The sequence below is a fragment of the Pongo pygmaeus genome, chromosome 10 (genome assembly GCF_028885625.2).
Source record: "Pongo pygmaeus isolate AG05252 chromosome 10, NHGRI_mPonPyg2-v2.0_pri, whole genome shotgun sequence".
Taxonomy (NCBI): Eukaryota; Metazoa; Chordata; class Mammalia; order Primates; family Hominidae; genus Pongo; species Pongo pygmaeus.
This window is the reverse complement of record NC_072383.2, coordinates 47708905-47728696: the sequence shown is the minus strand read 5'-3', so window position 1 is coordinate 47728696 and position 19792 is coordinate 47708905. Positions and strand designations below refer to the sequence as shown.

The 19792-nt window shown below is 48.6% G+C and overlaps 1 protein-coding gene across 4 annotated transcripts; it reads right to left on the bottom strand.

The window, feature by feature from the left end:
• Window positions 1–2447: 2447 nt before the first annotated feature.
• On the bottom strand, window positions 2448–18309 carry SMARCD1 (SWI/SNF related, matrix associated, actin dependent regulator of chromatin, subfamily d, member 1). Of its 4 annotated transcripts, XM_054445567.2 has the most exons (13): window positions 17518–18309; window positions 16711–16898; window positions 16408–16450; window positions 16193–16315; window positions 15586–15708; window positions 14422–14538; window positions 13052–13153; window positions 12633–12794; window positions 12445–12542; window positions 8499–8634; window positions 6105–6227; window positions 4270–4371; window positions 2448–4138 (listed from the first exon to the last, which is right to left on the bottom strand). In XM_054445567.2, exons 1-13 carry the CDS (start codon window positions 18079–18081, stop codon window positions 4085–4087), a joined length of 1935 nt encoding a protein of 644 aa, XP_054301542.2. In that variant the 5' UTR covers window positions 18082–18309; the 3' UTR covers window positions 2448–4084. The 4 variants fall into 4 exon arrangements, with proteins under 4 accessions (XP_054301542.2, XP_054301544.2, XP_054301543.2 ...); XM_054445569.2 differs by lacking the exon at window positions 6105–6227; XM_054445568.2 differs by lacking the exon at window positions 15586–15708.
• Between the last annotated feature and the right edge of the window lie 1483 nt (window positions 18310–19792).

Below are 19792 nucleotides of genomic sequence, written 5' to 3'. Positions count from 1 at the left end.
AAGATGAGGGACGCTCTGGTTTCCAGGCTGATCTGGAGAGTGAAGCAAGAGGCTCCTAACACTGTGCACCTTGGCCTAGAGGGTAGACACCACCGTGTGCTCATGTGCTGACCTCCTGGCTTGGCAGACAGCTAGGTGGGTGTTGCCATCCCCCTGGGTTGTTGCTGGCCAGCAACTGGTAACAAGCACTGGGCTACAGGGGAGTCTGTGTGCAACCCGTGGGTAGGAGTAAGCAGGCAGGAGGTCAAGACTGGGGAGAAATGGCTTTCTAAGTTCCAGGGACTGCCCAGCAAAAACCAACCATATTCTCCTTCCACAGCCAGTGAGTTCCCATAGGGAAACGGACATGAAATCAGTAGTTGGCTGTTTTTCTTAGCACAATGTTATACCTAATACAGAGATAGCCTCCCACAGACCACTCCTTTATTGCACTGGCACTGAGATGAAGGCTCCAGTGCCAGGCTGCCAGCTGGGAGCACTGATTATGGGTGATGGAAGAGAAAGGATGCTTCTGTCCCTGGCACAAATGATGGGAGCCCCAAAGAATGGATGTTTATGCATAAAATAACCCCCTTGTTTTTGCCTAAATGCTTCCCTCTCTCATTTTGCCCCTACAATCATTTTAGGTAGCGTGGAGACTAAGAATGTGCTCATTTACATGGGAATAAAGAGGGTGCAGAGATTCAGAATTGGCTCATCACAGGAAGTTATCTGTATTACTAGCGCTCTTTTCCCAAGAGCAAACTGTAGATTATTTGCTTGAAATTAATAATGGTTCATCAGCCATTCATTACACATGTAATTAGCCTGGGTAAAAACAGATGCCATTTCAATGTCCTTGACATCAATTTTCTCCACTCCTAGTTATCGGCCCAACCACTCCTCTCTGCTTTCCCTTCTCAAGTCTGATAAACCCCAAGTTCCGGAGTAGGAACAGTGGTTGGATTTTTTGGTGGGTTTGATTACATATATTGAACAGGCAATACTAGAATGTTCCCATCCAAACAGGCAAAGGATAATTTTTAAACTACAACTTTGGAAAGTGGTTGTACTCTGATCCTATATTCCAAACCCCATTCTTGCATAATGACAAAGGAAAAAAGTCATGAGCCCCCAAGTGGGAAGCAGGCAGAACTGCAGGCGAGTTTCAAGTGACTGCTAATGGGAATCCCTCCTGAGCTGTCTTCCAAACTCTGCCAAGGAGGGGCTAGTTGTCTACAGTATGAGGGTGACAACACAGAACTTCCATGGTGCTCTTAAGAACTGAACTCTTAGCCGGACACGGTGGCTCACGCCTGTAATCCCAGCACTTTGGGAGGCTGAGGTGGGCGGATCACCTGAGGTTGGGAGTTTTGAGACTAGCCTGATCAACATGGAGAAACCCCACCTCTACTAAAAATACAAAATTAGTCGGGCATGGTGGTACATGCCTGTAATCCCAGCTACTCGGGAGGCTGAGGCAGGAAAATCACCTGAACCTGGGAGGCGGAGGTTGCAGTGAGCGAGAACGCGCCATTGCACTCCAGCCTGGGCAACAAGAACACAACTCCATCTCAAAACAAGCAAACAAAAACTGAACTCTTACTTGAACCATGAAAGTGGAACCTTAGAGTAGCAGGCACAGGCCGGGCGTGGTGGCTCACGCCTGTAATCCCAGCATTTTGGGAGACTGAGGTGGGTGGATCACGAGATCAGAAGATCGAGACCATCCTGGCTAACACGGTGAAACCCTGTCTCTACTAAAAAATACAAAAAATTAGCCGGGCGTGGTGGCGGGCGCCTGTAGTCCCAGCTACTCGGGAGGCTGAGGCAGGAGAATGGCGTGAACCCGGGAGGCGGAGCTTGCAGTGAGCCAGGATCGCGCTACTGCACTCCCGACTGGGCAACAGAGTGAGACTCCGTCTCAAAAAAAAAAAAAAAAAAGAGTAGCAGGCACAAAAAGCAAAAATGTTTTTGGTCGTCCAGATCCTGCCCACATCTAGACAGAAGCCCTGGGGAAGAAGTGAAACTCCTCCAAAGAAGGCTCAGGTTCGTCAAACCTAAGGGATCACAGGCATCTACAGCTCACTCCAGCCAACAAGTGCTCTGGGGAGCTCAGATGGACAAGGGGGAAAATGACTGCCACCAACCTGTTAGTACCTGCCTAACAAGTCGGGAAAGGGCTCTTAAGATCCAGTGGTGAAGCCCAATAATCCCAACCAGCAACTAGGCTGCTTGGACCACTGGGGCAGACAGCAATCTCTTAAGGTAAGACCCTGATGTCCACAAAAGTAGAAATCTCATTTTCCACTTCTATCTCCCGTGTCTAGCATCACAACTAGCACATAGCAGGTGCTCAATAAATACTTGTCAAATAAAATGAACAAACACTACAAGCGTGGCTAATGGTATTGAAGGAAGAAGAGCTCAGGGAAGAGCTCTCTCACAGTAGGTAGGAGGACCCATCCTTCAGAAGATTCTTTTATTAAAACTGGGTAACATCAATAAGGGGACAGTACAAAAAAAATTTTGGTCCATGAAAAAAACATAATTCAGTTAATAAAAACAGTTATCAACAGGGACACTGTGGAAGTACTGAGCTTTCTTCTCATGGTTCCAGCCAGGAGGCGGCCAGGGCTCAGCTGCCCCAAGGTTGTCCAGTGTCAACCTTTCAAGGGAGGGAAAATGGCAGGAAGGGGAAGATGGGGAGAAAATTCTGCTGTCCCCAGTGTAGAACAGGCAGGGATTTGGGGGTAGGGGTGTGCTCGCAGGAGCCTGAGGAGGGGGTGGGGAAGCAGGGGCTTTTGTCAGTTCTGTGGGTTTAGAGCCCATGCTGAACGGAATTCCCCCTTTGTGCCCAGCTGTCTCCCACCCTTGCTGTGTTGAGTCTGCGAGCCTGGGATATGCTAACTCGGGGGTGATACAACCTGGAAGGTGAGGCTCTCCTGGAAAGATGCAAAAACCATCTCAGTTCCAAGGGGCCAAGATCACAAGGTCCTGCTGCTACCTGAGGGGTCTGAAGCTTTGAGGGCAGGGGCTGGGGAGTCACAATCCTGTGAGGCAGGGAGAGGGAGGAGTCACAAACCCAACTCAGCGCTATTCTCCAGCCCTAGGCGCTTTCACTCCTCAGTGCCCTAGAAGTCACCAGTAGGTGTCAACTGGGCAGACAAGGGACAGGAAGACAGGGATGGCCCAGGGCTTTTTACCCGTTTGGTTTTAGGCCTGTTTCTCCATTAAGGGATGGGGAGGCAGGGTGGAGTGAGTGAATGAATGAGTCACATCTCCAAACAGCAGGAAGAACAGCCTCTGCTGGCAACGACAGTTCCCCAGATGAGATCCCTGGGGGTCTGAAAGGGAAAGGCAAGATTCCCCCACCCAAATGCCCAGGACTAGGGCAGATCTGAGGGAATCACAAAGGGCAGCCACAGGGAGTGTCTGGGAGGGAGCAATAAAGAACAAACTCCAATACTGATGTGGACCCCAACTAAGGAGTGAGAGAAGCACTGAGAGCAGGCCAACCCAGAGGGCTGGGGACTGACCTGGGGCTCAGTGGAGCCCAAGAACCAGGGTTTCTTTAGTGCTACAGGGCAACAAGTGAAGGGAGAGTTTGTTCCAAACCTGTGGAGGGAAGGAAGGAAATTGGATTCTGTTATCAGGAGAGCCAAGATCAACTAGCTTATAGAGTGCCCACAGGCCTGAGTCTTGGAGAAGGAGCTAAAGCTCCCAACTCCTGGGTCTCTGAAGGGCAGGATCAATGTAGCTGGTCCCCTTGAAGACCAGCTGGCCTTAGGCCCAATCCATTCCAAGCACTCATTACCACTACATGTTCTCTCTCTAACACTATCTAGAGGTCCTATGTAGACCAGGGGAGGGTACAGGCACATGGGAACTTTGTGGGGCAAAGGGAAGCTGGGGGTGGGAAGGGATAGAGTGAAAGAAGAGGATAACAGGTGTCTTGTGAGACCCTCTTCATTCTGGTGTTGTCCTTGAACCAACAGCATCCCCTGGAACGCCCCAAGCAAGACCAAGGCAGGTACTATGAGGCAGGCAGCACAGGGCCCAAATCAAGAATTGGTGCAGTCGAATCAGAGCTGTGGGAGAGGCCCTATGTATTCCGGATTCCCAGGGCTTGCTCTAATTCTTGTCGTCTCTGCTGCACCTAAGGAGAAAACAGTGAAGGGAGTGGAAGATGAGACAAGCCAGAAGTTGGTATCTAACACCACTGATCCCCATCAGGGGTGAAAACCCCGTGCCTTTTGTCAATTTCCCCCGTGCACCCCATGTACTTACTTTGGAGTAGAAGTATCGGCACACAGCCTCCTGAGCCCAGGGCTGGAAGTAGAACTCAGCTCGGCGCTCCTCCTCTGGGTTACCCACCACATCAGTCATTGTCTGAGGGAAATGGAGATGCAGGGTGGAGGAAGAGAGAGGAGAAAAGGCTTGTTTCCTTCCTTCACACCCATTATTGGGTAAATTGTATCCTTCCCCAAAATGTTGAAGTCTAACCCCTAGTACCTGTGAATGTGACCTTATTTGGAAATAGGGTCTCTGCAGATGCTCAAGTTAAGATGAGATCATTAGAGTACCCCCTAATATGACTGGTCGGTTCCCTTATAAAGAGGGGAAATTTAGACATGGAGACAGACACATACAGAAGGAAGACAACGTGAAGTCACACAGAGACCACTACCTACAAGCCAAGGAATGCCTGAGGTACCAGAAGCTGAGAGATGCACAGAACAGTCTCCCTCCCAGCTGGCGGAAGGAAGCAGCGCTGCCCACACTGATTTTGGACTTCCAGCCTCCACAACTGTGAGACAAGCCTGTTGTTTAAAACTGCCCAGTTTGTGGTAGTTTGCTACAGCAGCCTCAGCAAACTGATACGACACCCAGTCACCTCTGCAATCAACAAGTCGTTGCCTTGTTCGGGGATCTTTCCTGGCATCCCTTTTCCCTTGCTCCTCTGCTCAGCCTCTCTAACTCGTCACAGTCAGCACAGGAGGGGTGAGAACTGATGAGTTTCATACTCTGTGCCCATTCCTATCTTCTTGCCTGAGCTTACTGGGCTCCTCTTTCTGGGAATGTCTTCAAATCCCAAATTTTCCAGGAAGCCTTCCCCAGAGATTCTAGTCTCACTGATCTCCCTTATCTGAATTATCTTATTGGTCCTGGTCAGTCTGATGATGTCTTTTTTTTTTTTTTTTTTTGAGATGGAGTCTCACTCTGTCAGCCAGGCTGGAGTGCAGTGGCACGATCTTGGCTCACTGCAGCCTCTACCTCCTAGGTTCAAGCGATTCTCCTGCCTCAGCCTCCCGGGTAGCTGGGATTACAGGCACCCGCCACCACGCCTGGCTGATTTTTGTATTTTAGTAGAGATGGGGTTTCACCATGTTGGCCAGGCTAGTCTCAAACTACTGACCTCAGGTGATCTGCCCTCCTCAGCCTCCCAAAATGCTGGGATTACAGGCGTGAGCCACTGCACCTGGCCTGATGATGTCTTATATGGTTTACTACTTTGTATCATACTAGCCTAGTTTCTTTTTTTTGAGACAGAGTTTCGCTCTGTCACCCAGGCTGGAGTGCAGTGGCACAATCTTGGCTCACTGCAACCTCTGCTTCCTGGGTTCAAGCAATTCTCCTGCCTTAGCCTCCCAAGTAGCTGGGATTACAGGCACACACCACCACGCCCGGCTAAGTATTTGTATTTTTAGTGGAGACGGGGTTTCACCATGTTGGCCAGGCTGGTCTCAAACTCCTGACCTCAAGCAATCTGTCGGCCTCGGCCTCCCAAAGTGCTGGGATTACAGGTGTGAGCCACCGTGCCCGGCTATACTAGCCTAGTTTCTTCAGACAAAATGTAGGCTGCTTTGAAAGCAGAGATCAGGTCTTCCACTCTGTATCCCTGACAAGATGAAGCACAGCGACAGACAAAGTAAGCACTAAATCAACACTTGACGGCTCTGCCCCCATTTCCCTGCTTAATTGCAAAATGGACCCTGGAACATGCTGAAGAAAAATCTGGCCCCTCACTCCTTCCTCTGGGTCACCTACCAGCTGCTACATGAATAAAGCAGCTGTGTGCCTCACTGACCTAAGTCCCTTCAGACCTCTCCTAGGTTCTTTACCTTGAGGTCCCTGCACTGGGACTGAAGCCAGTCATTGATGAAACCCTGAGGGTCTCTGGCAAAGCTCAACATGAACTCCCGCTGAGTCTTCAGCTGGTTGATGGTTTCTATTGTCTCATGGATCTGAAAGGAAGAACGAAGCTCATACCATTTTCAAACTAGAAAAATGAGAAGTTAAATGGCAGGTGGTGCCTGACAACTCCACATGCCACTCCCAACCTAGTCACCGTGCTGCCCACAGCTGGCACCATCATATAGAGCTCCAACTGCTCCGACCCTTGGCATTCTTTCAGCAGGTAATTTGCCCTTGTTTCTGTCTCTCTGTATACCCCATGTGAGGAAAGCTTTCCTTTTGGTCTCCCCAGTGCCCACTATGGGCAAAACTACATGATGAATACTTACTCCACAGCACAAATGGGTCCAAAAGTGTTCTCAGGAAGAAAAGGACTGGCATATGGGGCGTCTCATAAGCTCTCATCTCTGGGTTTTGTTCTCAACTCTCTTCTCATTCTACATACTCCTCCCGGCAATTTCTTTGACTTGTATGTCTTCCATTACCACTGACAGGGTAATGAGTCCCCAGTCTGCAGCCCAGAGTCTATTTTCTATACTCCAACCAATCCAACTGCTTAAACTCGACATTAAATTCACTACCCTTTCTCCAATACCTCCTCCTCCTCCTCCTGTCTTCCCAGTCATAGTAAATACTACTGTCCACCCAAGCTAGAGACCTGGGAGGCATCATAACATTTCCTCCTCATTCATCCCTCACTCTAATCCAAACAGTGGCCAAATTCCTTCAATTCCACCTTGACACCTCTCAAATCTATCTACTTATCTCCACCCTCACTGTCGGGACTGTAAATTTAGGGCCTCAACACGTCTCACATGAATTACTGCACCAGCCTCGTAACTGGGCTTCCTGCCTCCAGCCCTGCCCTCTTGACAAATTATTCTCCATCCACCTTCCTGCAAGTGATCATTCTACATACAAATAGCATCAGTCGCTCCACTGGTAATGATCTCTCAACAGCTGTCTTACACAGTCTTCAGGATGAAATATAAACCAGTTTTCCCTGAATCAAAGGTTCTTCATGATTAGGCATCTGGCTCCCCATCTAGCTTTCCTTCCCAAAACATCCCATCCTCGGCACTCTATGCTGCATCTAGCATACTAAATGGCTCGTACTTCTTTAAGACACCAGGCTCTCTCTTCTCTGGACCTTTACATGCCCTATTTCCTCTTTCTGGAACGTCTTCAGCCTCCCATACCCCCAGCACTACTATCTTTTTTGCCCTTCCATTAACACCCACTTTGTTCTTCAAGATTTAGTTGGGGCCGGGCGCGGTGGCTCACGCCTGTGATCCCAGCACTTTGGGAGGCCGAAGTGGGTGGATCACCTGAGGTCAGGAGTTCAAGACCAGCCTGACCAATATGGTGAAACCCCGTCTCTACTAAAAATACAAAAATTAGCCGGGCGTGGTGGCAGGCGCCTGTAGTCCCAGCTACTCAGGAAGCTGAGACAAGAGAATTGCTTGAACCCAGGAGGCGGAGGTTGCAGTGAGCCAAGATCATGCCACTGCACTCCAGCCTGAGCAACAGAGCAAGACTCCATCTCAAAAAAAAAAAAAAAAGAAAAGATTTAGCTGGGGCATCAACTCTTCCAGCAAAGCCTCCCTTTCTCCTTCATGTTCCCAAAGCACTTTTGGCTTTATTTGCAAGGACTGTGTCTAATAATAACAACCCAGATAACAATAATAGTAACAGAAGTTATCATTTGTTGTTTTTATGTGCCAGATACAGTCTCAAGTCTTTACACACACTCCCTCATTTAATCGTCATAGCAACCTGATTAAAATAGGTACTATGGGCTGGGCGTGGTGGCTCACGCCTGTAATCCCAGTACTTTGGGAGGCTGAGGCGGGCACATCACTTGAGGCCAGGAGTTGGAGACCAGCCTGGCCAACATGGTGAAACCCCATCTCTACTAAAAATACAAAAATCAGCCGGGTGTGATGGTGGGTGCCTGTAATACCAGCTACTTGGGAGGCTGAGGCAGGAGAATCGCTTGAACCCAGGAAGTGGAGGTTGCTGTGAGGCGGGATTACACCACTGCACTCCAGCCTGGGCAAGAGAGCGAGACTCCTGAAAAGAAAAAAGAAAAAAAAGGTACTATGGTCTCTATTCCACAAATCAGAAACTGAGGCTCAGTGCTGTTGAGAGTATCCCCACAATCAGAATTCATCTGAGTCTGGCTCAAACCAGCACCAAGCACAGTACCTGACATATACTGGGTGTCACTATATTTTGAATGAATACTAAGAATCAAAAGGAGGCCTTGAGGCTGTGATAGGGGCTGGTGGTACCCAACTATCCAGGGCACAGACCCCTACCTTGTTGTCTAGAGTAGCAATCTCCTGTTGGCTGGCAGTGGACAGCAGAAAAGAATTCATCTGGGTCTTCAAGGTGTCATCCACTTCAACATCAATGTCATAACAAGCTGTCTTTTTCTGATCATTCGGGTCAACACTGGACAGGAAACCAAAGGGGCCTGGTAAAGAGCTTGTCCCCTAAGACCTAATTACACAGGGTCAAAAAGATGACCCAGGATGAAAAGAAAAGGGGCTAACTGTAAAAGGGCCCAAGAACTTTTGGGTGTGACAGAAATGTTCTACACTTTATTGTGGCAGCTACATGGTGTACAGATCTGGCAAAAATCTTCAAACTACACTTTCAATTGGTATAATTTGTTATATATAAATTATACTTCAATAAAGTTGATTTATTTAAAAAGTCAATGGTAAAAATTCAAGCAGTACAAAAGGTATCCTGTGAAAAGTAGTTCCTTCCTCTCCAGAGGAAATCACTGCTACAGTCTCCTATATATCTTTCTCCCTTTAAAAAAAATATTTGGCAGCCAGGCGTGGTGGCTCATGCCTGTAATCCCAGCACTTTGGGAGGCCAAGGTGGGCGATCACCTGAGGTCAGGAACATGGTGAAACCCCATTTCTACTAAAAATTAGCCAGACGTGGTAGCTCACGCCTGTAATCCTAGCTACTGGGGAAGCTGAGGCAGGAGAATCTCTTGAACCTGGGAGGCAGAGGTTATAGTGAGCCAAGTTCATGCCACTATACTTCAGCCTGGGTGACAGAGTGAGACGGTCTCTAAAAATAAAATAAATTTGGCGAGCCATGGTGGCTCATGCCTGTAATCCTAACACTTTGGGAGGCTCAGGTAAGAGGACTGCTTGAGCCCACAAGTTTGAGACCAGCCTACACCACACAGACCCGTTTCTACAAAAAATTTCAAAACAATTCCTGGGCGTGGTGGCACACATCTGTGGTCCCAGCTGCTCAGGAGGCGAGGTGGGAGGATCACTTGAGCCCAGGAGGTGGAGGATGCAGTGAGCCATGATTACACCACTGCACTCCAGCCTGGGCAACAGAGAGAGACTCTGTCTCAAAAAAGAAATAATAGTAATAATTTTTAAACCTTTTATGGCCAGGTGCGGTGGCTCACACCTGTAATCCCAGCACTCTGGGAAGCCAACACCGGCAGATCACTCAAGGCCAGGAATTCAACACTAGTGTGGCCAACATGGCGAAACCCCAATACAAAAAGTGGCGCACGCCTGTAATTGCAACTACTTGGGAGGCTGAGGCACGAGAACTGCTTGAACCTGGGAGGCAGCAGTTGCAGTGAGCGAAGATCATGCCACTGCACTCCAGCCTGGGTGACAGAGCGAGACTCTATATGTCTAAACAAACAAAGCCTTTTTTTTTTTTTTTTTTTTTTTTAGATGGAGTCTTGCTCTGTTGTCTAGGCTGGAGTGCAGTGGCGCAATCTTGGCTCGCTGCAACCTCTGCCTCCCAGGTTCAAGCGATTCTCCTGTCTCAGCCTCCCAAGTAGCTGGGACTACAGGCGCCCAACACCGTGCTCAGCTAATTTTTGTATTTTTAGTAGAGATGGGGTTTCACCATATTAGCCAGACTGGTCTTGAACTCCTGACCTTGTGATCCACCCACCTTGGCCTCTCAAAGTGCTGGGATTACAGACGTGAGCCACTGCACCCAGCCAAACAAACCTTTTTTTATTGTTTCAGAGACAGGATTTTACTATGTTGCCCAGGCTGGACTCGAACTCCAGGACTCAAGTGATCTACCCACTTCAGCCTCTGGAGTAGCTGGGTCTACAGGAATGTGCCACCGTGCCTTTCTCCCTTTTAAACTAAAATTGACCCCAAAAATAAAGTCAAACACAAAATTAAAAGTGGTCTAACTTTAAGCATAGGAATATAGGACAGACCAACTTCTACTGACCTAATTTATAGGTTGAGGAGTCACTACTGCGTAAGTGATGGTTCAGGGTCTTATCTTTTTTCTTTTTTTTCCCTCCCTCTCTGTCATCTTGTAGGTTCAGGGTCAAAAGAAAAAAAAAAAGCCCACCGGGCATGGTGGCTCACGCCTGTAATCCCAGCACTTTGGGAGGCCGAGGCGGGTGGATCACGGGATCAAGAGATAGAGACCATCCTGGCCAACATGGTAAAACCCTGTCTCTACTAAAATACAAAAAATTAGCTGGGTGTGGTGGCGGGGCCTGTAATCCCAGCTACTCGCGAGGCTGAGGCAGGAGAATCACTTGAACCCAGGAGGCAGAGGTTGCAGTGAGCCGAGATTGTGCCACTGCACTCCAGCCTGGCAACAGAGTGAGATTCTGTCTGTCTCAAAAAAAAAAAAAAAAGAAAAGAAAAGAAAGCCCTTACCGGAATTAATATGGAATAAAGGAAGGAAGGCAAAGAGACTATATCCAACTACAGAGACACGCTGCTTTGAGAAGGAAATTTTCTTCACTCCCTATCTAGAGATGCCTTGTTCTCCATCTTCTAAACAAAAAAGTGAACAGAGGTAATGGAATTGGGAGGCTCGGACTAGAATGCTGTACCATCCAGAGAAAAGATGGCTGCTGAGCCCTTCCATGAGTGAAGAGCTGGTAGATGTTTAACAACTGATCTTCCAAAGGAGAGCAGGAGGAAGTGCCCAGATGTGTGGCATTTGCTGATTTTTGGGCTTTAAATATTCTGATTTCAGCCAGGCGCGGTGGCTCACACCTGTCATCCCAGCACTTCGGGAGGTGAGGCGGGCGAATCACCTGAGGTCAGGAGTTTGAGACCAGCCTGGCAAACATGGTGAAGCCCCGTCTCTACTAAAAATATAAAAAAATTAGCTGGGCATGGTAGCAGGTGCCTTAATCCCAGTGACGTGGGAGGCTAGGGAAGGAGAATTGCTTGAACTCAGGAGGCGGAGGTTTCAGTGAGCTGAGATCATGCCATTGCACACCAGCCTGGGCAACAGGCGCGAAAGTCCATCTCAAAACAAAACAAAACAAAACAAAAGGCAGGGCGTGGTGGCTCACGCCTGTAGTCCCAGCACTTTGGGAGGCCAAGGTGGGCGGATCACCTGAGGTCGGGAGTTCAAGACCAGCCTGACCAACATGGAGAAACCTCGTCTCTACTAAAAATACAAAATTAGCCAGGCATGGTGGCACATGCCTGTAATCCCAGCTACGTGGGAGGCTACGGCAGGAGAATCACTTGAACCCAGTAGGCAGAGGTTGCGGTGAGCCAAGATTGTGCCATTGCACTCCAGCCTGGGTAACAAGAGTGAAACTCCATCTCAAAAAAAAAATTCTGATTTCAAGCTACCAACATTACATTACTGTTCATGGGAAGAGATGCACAATAACCCATAAGAACATCATTATATCATATTTCCACCAGATGGATACAACAGGCAAAAATAACCTCAAGAGCACAAATACAGGCTGGGCGCGGTGGCTCATGCCTGTAATCCAAGCACTTTGGGAGGCCGAGGCGGGCAGACCACGAGGTCAGATTGAGACCGTCCTGGCTAACATGGTGAAACCCCGTCTCTACTAAAAATACAAAAAATTAGCCAGGTGTGGTGACGGGCGCCTGTAGTCCCAGCTACTCGGGAGGCTGAGGCAGGAGAATGGTATGAACCCGGGAGGCGGAGCTTGCAGTGAGCCAAGATCGCGCCACTGGACTCCAGCCTGGGCGACAGAGCGAGACTCCGTTTCAAAAAAAAAAAAAAAAAAAGCACAAATACAATAAAATGTAATAATTAGGAAGTTATACATTTTGAGTATATGTTACCCACTTTTAGTCTAATATATTTAATTATAAGTTTATGTAATTTAATTGTAAGCAACAGTTGTGTTTAACAACCTGTTTGCAAAATTCCTGAAAATTTGACAACTGGCTTCTGCAAATCGGTACAAGGCAGCTCCAGCACAGCACTGCCTCCCACACACAGACCTACCTGATGACATGATTAATGATGATAGGTTCTGGTGGCATAAGCAAGGCATGGAGCCGCTGAGGGATCTCTGAAAACTTCATACGTTGAGACTCAAAGATCTGTAGCAAAGGGGAGAAGCATGAGGTTAGCAGCTTGAGCATAACTAGTGTTCTCATGGATTCTAGCAAAAGAATGGGTCCATTTCTTACCTGCTGCAGGTACTTGTCACAGATGACAAACTCCCGCTCATGAGGGTCCTGGAGCTTATGTGTCTTAATATATTGCCACAGTGCTTGGATGATCACTGGACGAGTCTGGGTATGGATGCCCAGGAGTCGAGCTAGGCGGGGGTCTAATTTAAACTGGGGAGGCTGCAGGGAACCAAAGGGTATAGTGGATGAAGCTAGTTAGCTGCGTCTATATGCAGCAATACATTCAAGCTATTCAACAAATAATGTAGTGCTTTTTCTGGGACAGAAAAATTCTAGGAAGAATTCAGAGATGACTAAGACTCTATCTCTGTGCCAAAGTGGCAAATTATTCACAACTAGACATAAACTCTTTAAAGTGAGACTGCTGACGGGATGTGGCTGTGAAAGCTGGACCCCCTCACACCACCACAGAATACCTGGTAATCCAGCATCAGTAGGACAGTACACCGTACATTCACGTCTCCCGGCCGCTTCACCTGAAAGCCATCGGTCTCCTGGGTAGTGGCGGTCCTGTGCCACTACAGAGAGGAAGATGTCAGGGGGTGCTCTCCCAGAGGAAGAGCTGGGGTGGGAGGGAAGAGCTTCTGTAATGACTGAATATTCAACTTTGATTACTGAGGCTACTGGAGAAGAGTAATAGCATGAGGCATTTTAAAAAACTGCATATGACTTTGGGATTACTGTCTGTGTATAAGTAGATTAACCTTTTAATTCTGTTTGTGGTTGCATTTAAATAAGCCTGAATGTCCAGTGATAATTTTCTCCACAAAATGGATAATACACATGTGAACAGTAACATAGCTATCATTTACTGAGTACTTACTGTGTGTGAGAGTATTCTAGGACATTTACCTGGATTATCTCACTTCCCAAACATCTATACAAGATAGGCACAATTATACTTATTTTACAGATGAGAAAACTAATGCTCAGCAGAATAAAGTAACTTGCCTAGGTCAAACAGCCAATAAGTGGCGGAGCCACCATTTGAGCTCTGATGTGCCTGATTCTACAGTCCACATTCTTAGCCACTATACTCTACCGCTATAAAATTAAATTAAATATATTTACAAGTTTTTATTGATTCTATGACTCACTTCCCTTATTAGATGGTAAAGACCTTCCCATGTCTCTTAGTGGTTGAGGTTAAGGGGCTGCAGCTACACTGGCAAAGAAAGGAGCAGGTTAAGTTCACTTGGAGTGCTGGCTGGACTGTCATTCTGGTTTTGCCTGTTTCCCAAAGAATACTGCTGCTAACATGGGCTTCAAAACGTTGTTCAATCAGGCATCATAATAAAGGATTTTTGGTGAATTGGAATGTAAATGTAAACAGAGCACAGACCAAGAGGAAGTCCCAGATCTATAATGGTAACCTTGGCAAGTACTAGTACCCTATCAGTCGATCACTCTAATTACAGCAGCTGCTACCAGGAAAAAGTATGATTGGTGCATGGATAACTACATCTCACCATTATTAACAAGCAAGATGCAGAGATGGCCTGGCACATACAAGAGGCCACCAGTAGACTTTCCCTTGAAAGAGGCGGCAGTGACCAGGATAGTAACATTAAAAAGATGGGACAAGTTAGGTTACAAGAGCCCTTGGTCCTAACTAAACATGCTAGTGCCACCTAGAGGTCAATGTGCAAACTGTACACCTGGAGTGGTACTGTGTACACCTAGAGTGACTACTTTATACCTCCCCCTCTCCTTAGACATTAAAATACGGCTCCCAAATCCATCATCCTCCAATCAGAGTCAAAGCCTAGAAGGCAGAACTACTCACTTCTACCAGATGGTTGTCTGGCCCATACAGGTCTTTGTCCAGTTCAATCACCAAGGACTTAAAAAAGGAAGAGAACTTCCTCTTTTGTTTAGTGGCATCATATTTGGACAAGGCTGACTAGAGGAGAGAAAATAAAAATCATGTTAGGAAAGGCCAGAAGAAACTTCCCAAGAGAAAATCCTATGAAAAAGGAACCCCAACAACAATGGGAAAAAACTCAAAAAATATCTTCTGAATATCTCTTAGGATAGGCAAAGTAGGCATCTGCAGGTATTAAACCAATCATGGTAGCAACAGAACCCTGAAGAAGCAGCCTAGAACACATAGAGGGTCACTGTTTTACCCATCTCATTTGCCCAAGGGAAATGAGGCAAGTTAAGCAAACCACTGCATACAACTAAGCGAGTTTGAGCAGAGAAAAGTCTGACTCTAGAGGGGAAATGAATCACAGGCAATAAGCAGCCAGAACAAAAACAGCTTTATTTGGACAGAATGACACCACCAGCAGATGGACCGGACCTATATAGAGAAGGAGGCTCTGACACTGAGCCCTGGTTCTCCTGCGAAAGTGCATTCCAATTAGCTAGCCTGCGAGCAGCTAAAAATAAGAGCCAGAGAATGTAAGGGAATGAGAAACGGGAGCTTCCCCGAGGATCTTTTGGGGTGGGAAGTTTGGGGACTATCACCTGTCAGCTGATGCTCCCCAGGAAGCAACAAAGCGCCTGTCAAGAGAAATCTATCCTACTTAAACTGTGGGGTGCCTCCAATGAAAGTTGAGAAGATGGAGATACCACAAGGACTCAGAGAGGAAATACAGCCTCAAATTAAGTGCAAACTCGATTAAAAACAAAAACAAACAAACAAAAAAAACCCTAAATAATCTACAGATATGGCTAAATCCAATGGCCAGCAGCACCAAGAGGAAGGTAAACCACAAATCAGATCCCAGGACAATAAGGTTCTCCATATGATACCAGTGAGGGCCAAAGGTGTGGGGGCAAACACAAAGGACCACTGTCTTTCAGTGCAGGGAACAGTGTCCCTCTCCTTACTGCTCCCAAAAGGAGCTGTGAGCACCAGTTAGGCTTCCTGCTGACCAGACAACACTGTTCATTCCCAGCAGCTCCCACCCTAGATGCCAACCATTGTGGACCTTGAACTCACATCCTCCAGGAGCCGTCCTTCTACCCGAAGCTCCCAGGAAGCCACCGTCCCTTCCCCATCCTCGGCATCTGACTTAGCCGGATTGAAAGTGTTAGAAATGAAAATTCGCAGCTTCCGTTTTTGCTGAGGAAGGCAGAAACAGGATTGATCGTGGGGCTTCAGTGGTCTGAGGTTGAAGACAACAGTCTCCCCAAACCCCAAAATTACTCCTAACAGACTAGCTTACTGTCTACCCAGTCCCTTGGGTGGGTGGATGAAGATTCCATTTAGAAGAGGAGTACTGGCCATCAGCCTAAGTACAAGTGCATACAGTGGGATGCCAGGTGGACAAAGTCATGCAAGGTGCCAGGTTCCCAAGGTAGCAGAGCAGTTACAGCGAAAACATGGACAAGGGTATATTTGTAGTGCAAGAGACATCAAAAGCCCCTCCCCCTTTGCCATTCTGTTCTTATCCTCCTAATGTAATTCTCAGTTTGTAGGCGGAAGGGAGAGATGCAATTTAAATGCCAAGGAGAGTTGTGCTGTGCCTTTGATTTCTCATCCTAATTCTGCTGAAGGTTCCTGGGTCCTCTCCTTTGGCTCTCTGCCTAGTACTTTCCTGTGTTACCTTGATGGGACGTTTCAAGGCCTCTTGGATATCTAGCCGTTTCCTCATGATAGTCTGGTCCAGTTTCCTTTCAAAAGCCAAGAGATCCATATAGGCCTGGGATTCTGGTACCAGTTCACGAATCTTAGAAACAGAAAAATTAATTGAAATCTAGGATGATCATCTCTATACTCAAACTCACCACACTTTCCAGAAGACATATAGCCTGGACTCACCCTTTGAGGTAGAATTTTGTCAGCCATCTTCTTTTTCTTTGCACTGTTGGGAATAAATACTATTATCAGGTTGGGACAGAACCAGTCAGAACGTGAAAATAAGCTGTCAGCACGTCCATTTATAGTAATGTGAAGGGATTGCAAAGCTTCTCTCAAAGAACTACCACCACCAAGCATTCTCAAGGATGAGTTCTGTAGCACCATCTGCTGACACAGCACCACCACTTCTTGGTTCAGGTACTCCCACCACCTGTGTCCTCCCAGGCTCCCTCCCTCCCTCCCTCTGCCCCAGGATCATCTTACTTGTGGTTTCGATTTTGGACCGCCTGCTGCTGGACCTGCTGGATCTGCTGAGGGGCAGGTCTCTTGCGGGACTGATCCATCCCTGACTGGGCCAGGCCAGGTCGGACTGAAGGGTTCCCCCCATAGCCAGGGGGTCCCATGGAAGGTCCCTGAGGTGTCATTCGGCTGCCTGGCAACATACCTGGTCTCTACAGAGGGGAGAGGACCCAGAGATGTCATGGTTTCACCTGCTAAACCCCACCAAGAAAGAAAAGCAGGGAAAGCCTGAGATCTTTGAATGAAGTAAGGTTTAGGGAAGGAATGGAGGACAATGAGAGAAAAACCCTTTGCTCCAGTAGTGACTCCATAGAAAAATAGAGTCCAAAAGCTAAGCGAGAGCCAGATTATACTCAAATTCTCAGTCTATTTTGGATCGGACACATCGGCCATCGCCAGTTCCACAATTACTCTGCTAGCTACTATCTCTTTAGAAGCTGACCTCAATTTGTCAGCTGCACGTTCTGTGTTCCTCTGATCACTGGAGCTACTCAAGCCCCTTTGCACTCTGGCCCTCGTATAGGTATCCCTGGACCCACTTCACCCACCCAGGTTCTCTACCAACTCCCCACGGAAACAATGCCCCTAGGAGCAGGTGTGGACGCTAACTGCCTCCCCCTCTCTTTCTGCGCACTGCCTCCCCCAACCTCCACCCAGAGCCCGAACCCCTCCCAAGGGAGTCCCTCCTACTTCTCCCCCAACCCCTGTCACTCTCATGTCCCCGCTCGGCCCCGCCCCCGGCCCGCGCGCCCCTCCTCCTGCCCCACTCACCGGATAGGCCGCTCCGGGCATCGGGGAGCGGTACAGCCCTTGACCCGGAGCCGGGCCCATTCGCACAGGAGGCCCCGGAGTTCCGCCCGGGCCCAAGGCAGCAGCCGCGCCCGCCCCTCCTGAGGCTCCGGCGCCGCCGCTCGGAGCCACAGACTGGAAACCCGCCCGGGCCGCCATCTTCCCGGAGCCGCCGATGCAGCTGCACAAAGAACCGGAACCGGAACTCCCCCCGCCCCCCGAGCGCCCCCCGAGCGCCCGCCTGTTTCCCCGGCCGGCCGGCCGGCACGGGAGGCTCAGGGCAGCGAGACTATGGGCTAGAGCGGGGCGACTAGCGGAAAAGGCGTGCTGGCCACGCCTTCCCGCCTTCACGGTCCGGGAGGGAAAACCATAGAGAAGAGCTCTGCGATAGAGAGGCCCCGTGAGCGGGCGCCCCCAGGCCGACGGGAGGAAGACAAGGACCTGGAAAGGGGGACGGACCACAGCCTCAGCCCCAGTCTCAACCCCGACTCGAGACCTCTGATGAAGAGGGGCTTGGAGTAATACCTTCATCTTGGCGCATGGCATTAACTTTCCAAAACGCTTTGACTGCTTTTCGTTTCATTTTCTTACTGCTATAACTATCAGGGGCTCAGGAGGGAAACACAGTTTATTCCATTTTACAAATGAGAAAGCTGAACTCACAGATGAATGACTTGGCAAAGGTCAACTAGCAGGTTAGCCATAAAGCCGAAGCCAAGATTCCAGATACCCTTGCTCATAGCCCGGGACTCATTCCACAGATAAAGTGCCTCAATAAGTATCTCACGTGGGAACTTCATCCTAACTTTGTCTCTGACCTAACCTGCTTCCGGATTATTATTTTTTATTTTTTATTTTTTTTGAGATGAGATTTCTCTCTCTCTCGCCCAAGCTGGAGTGCAGTGGCACCATCTCAGCTCACTGCAACCTCCGCCTCCCAGGCTCAAGTAATCCTCCCACCTCAGCCTCCCGAGTAGCTGGGACCACAGGCATGCACCACCATGCCAGGCTGTTCTGTATTTTTGGTAGGGACGGGGTTTCGCCATGTTGCCCAGGTTGGTCTCGAACTCCTGAGCTCAAGTTATCTGTGCTCCTCAGCCTCCCAAAATGCTGGGATTACAGGTGTGAGCCATTGTGCCTGGCCTCAGTTTTTTTTTTTTTTAATATTAAAAAATAGGGATGGGGGGCTGGGTGCGGTGGCTCATGCCTGTAATCCCAGCACTTTGGGAGGCCCAGGCAGGTGGATCATCAGGTCAGGAGATCGAGACCATCCTGGCTAACATGGTGAAACCCCGTCTCTACTAAAAGTACAAAAAAATTAGCCGGGCGTGGTGGCGGGCGCCTGTAGTCCCAGCTACTCGGGAGGCTGAGGCAGGAGAATGGTGTGAACCTGGGAGGCGGAGCTTGCAGTGAGCCGAAATCACGCCACTGCACTCCAGCCTGGGCGACAGAGCGAAACTCCATCTCAAAAAAAAAAAAAAAAAATAGGGATGGGGGTTTCACTGTGTTGCATAGGCTGGTCTCGAACTCCTGGCCTCAAGTGATCCACCCGTCTCAGCCTCCCAAAGTGTTGGGATTACAGGCATGAGCCACCGTGCCAGCCTGCTTCCAGATTTTATAAGTTCCGGTTTATCTTGAATTTTGACTCTGCTCTCTCTCTAAAGCATCCTTTGTATTGGGGATTCTGTTTTGGACCTTTGTTGCCTTTGACTCCTTCCTCTTTCCCTGCCCAGTGGTTCAAACTATTCCTGATATGATGGTCAGCCTGTCCCATCCCAGGGGGACCACAGTCTCCCTACTCAAACCTTCTCCTTACTCATCCCCTAATTGGCCCCAAGCCAAGCTCAGCTTTAGGCACTTAGTGAGAATATCTAAATACTTTTTCAAATAAGAGAACAACACTGAAGAGGAGATGGTTGAAACCCAGTTTATTAGACCAGAGGCATGCGTCACCCAGAGCCCTGCCTGCTGTTCCCCTATGCAATGCACACTTTTTGGCCTCATTCCTGCTTCCCTCTGGGGAGGTATGATCTCTGAGGAAACTCTTAGGAACCAAGAGATTCCAAAGATCCTATATCCTTACTCTCCAGCTCCAGGCCAATGCACAGGTGACCTGCTCACAGGTCCTGTTCTGGGATTGAAGACCAAGACACAGCTAGGGAAGGAAGGCCTGGAGAGGGGTTGGGGCTCAGGCCTGGAAGGAGTCTCTGGTGGAGGGAGGGGGCAGGCCCTCCACCTCACTTGTCTCTCATTAAGA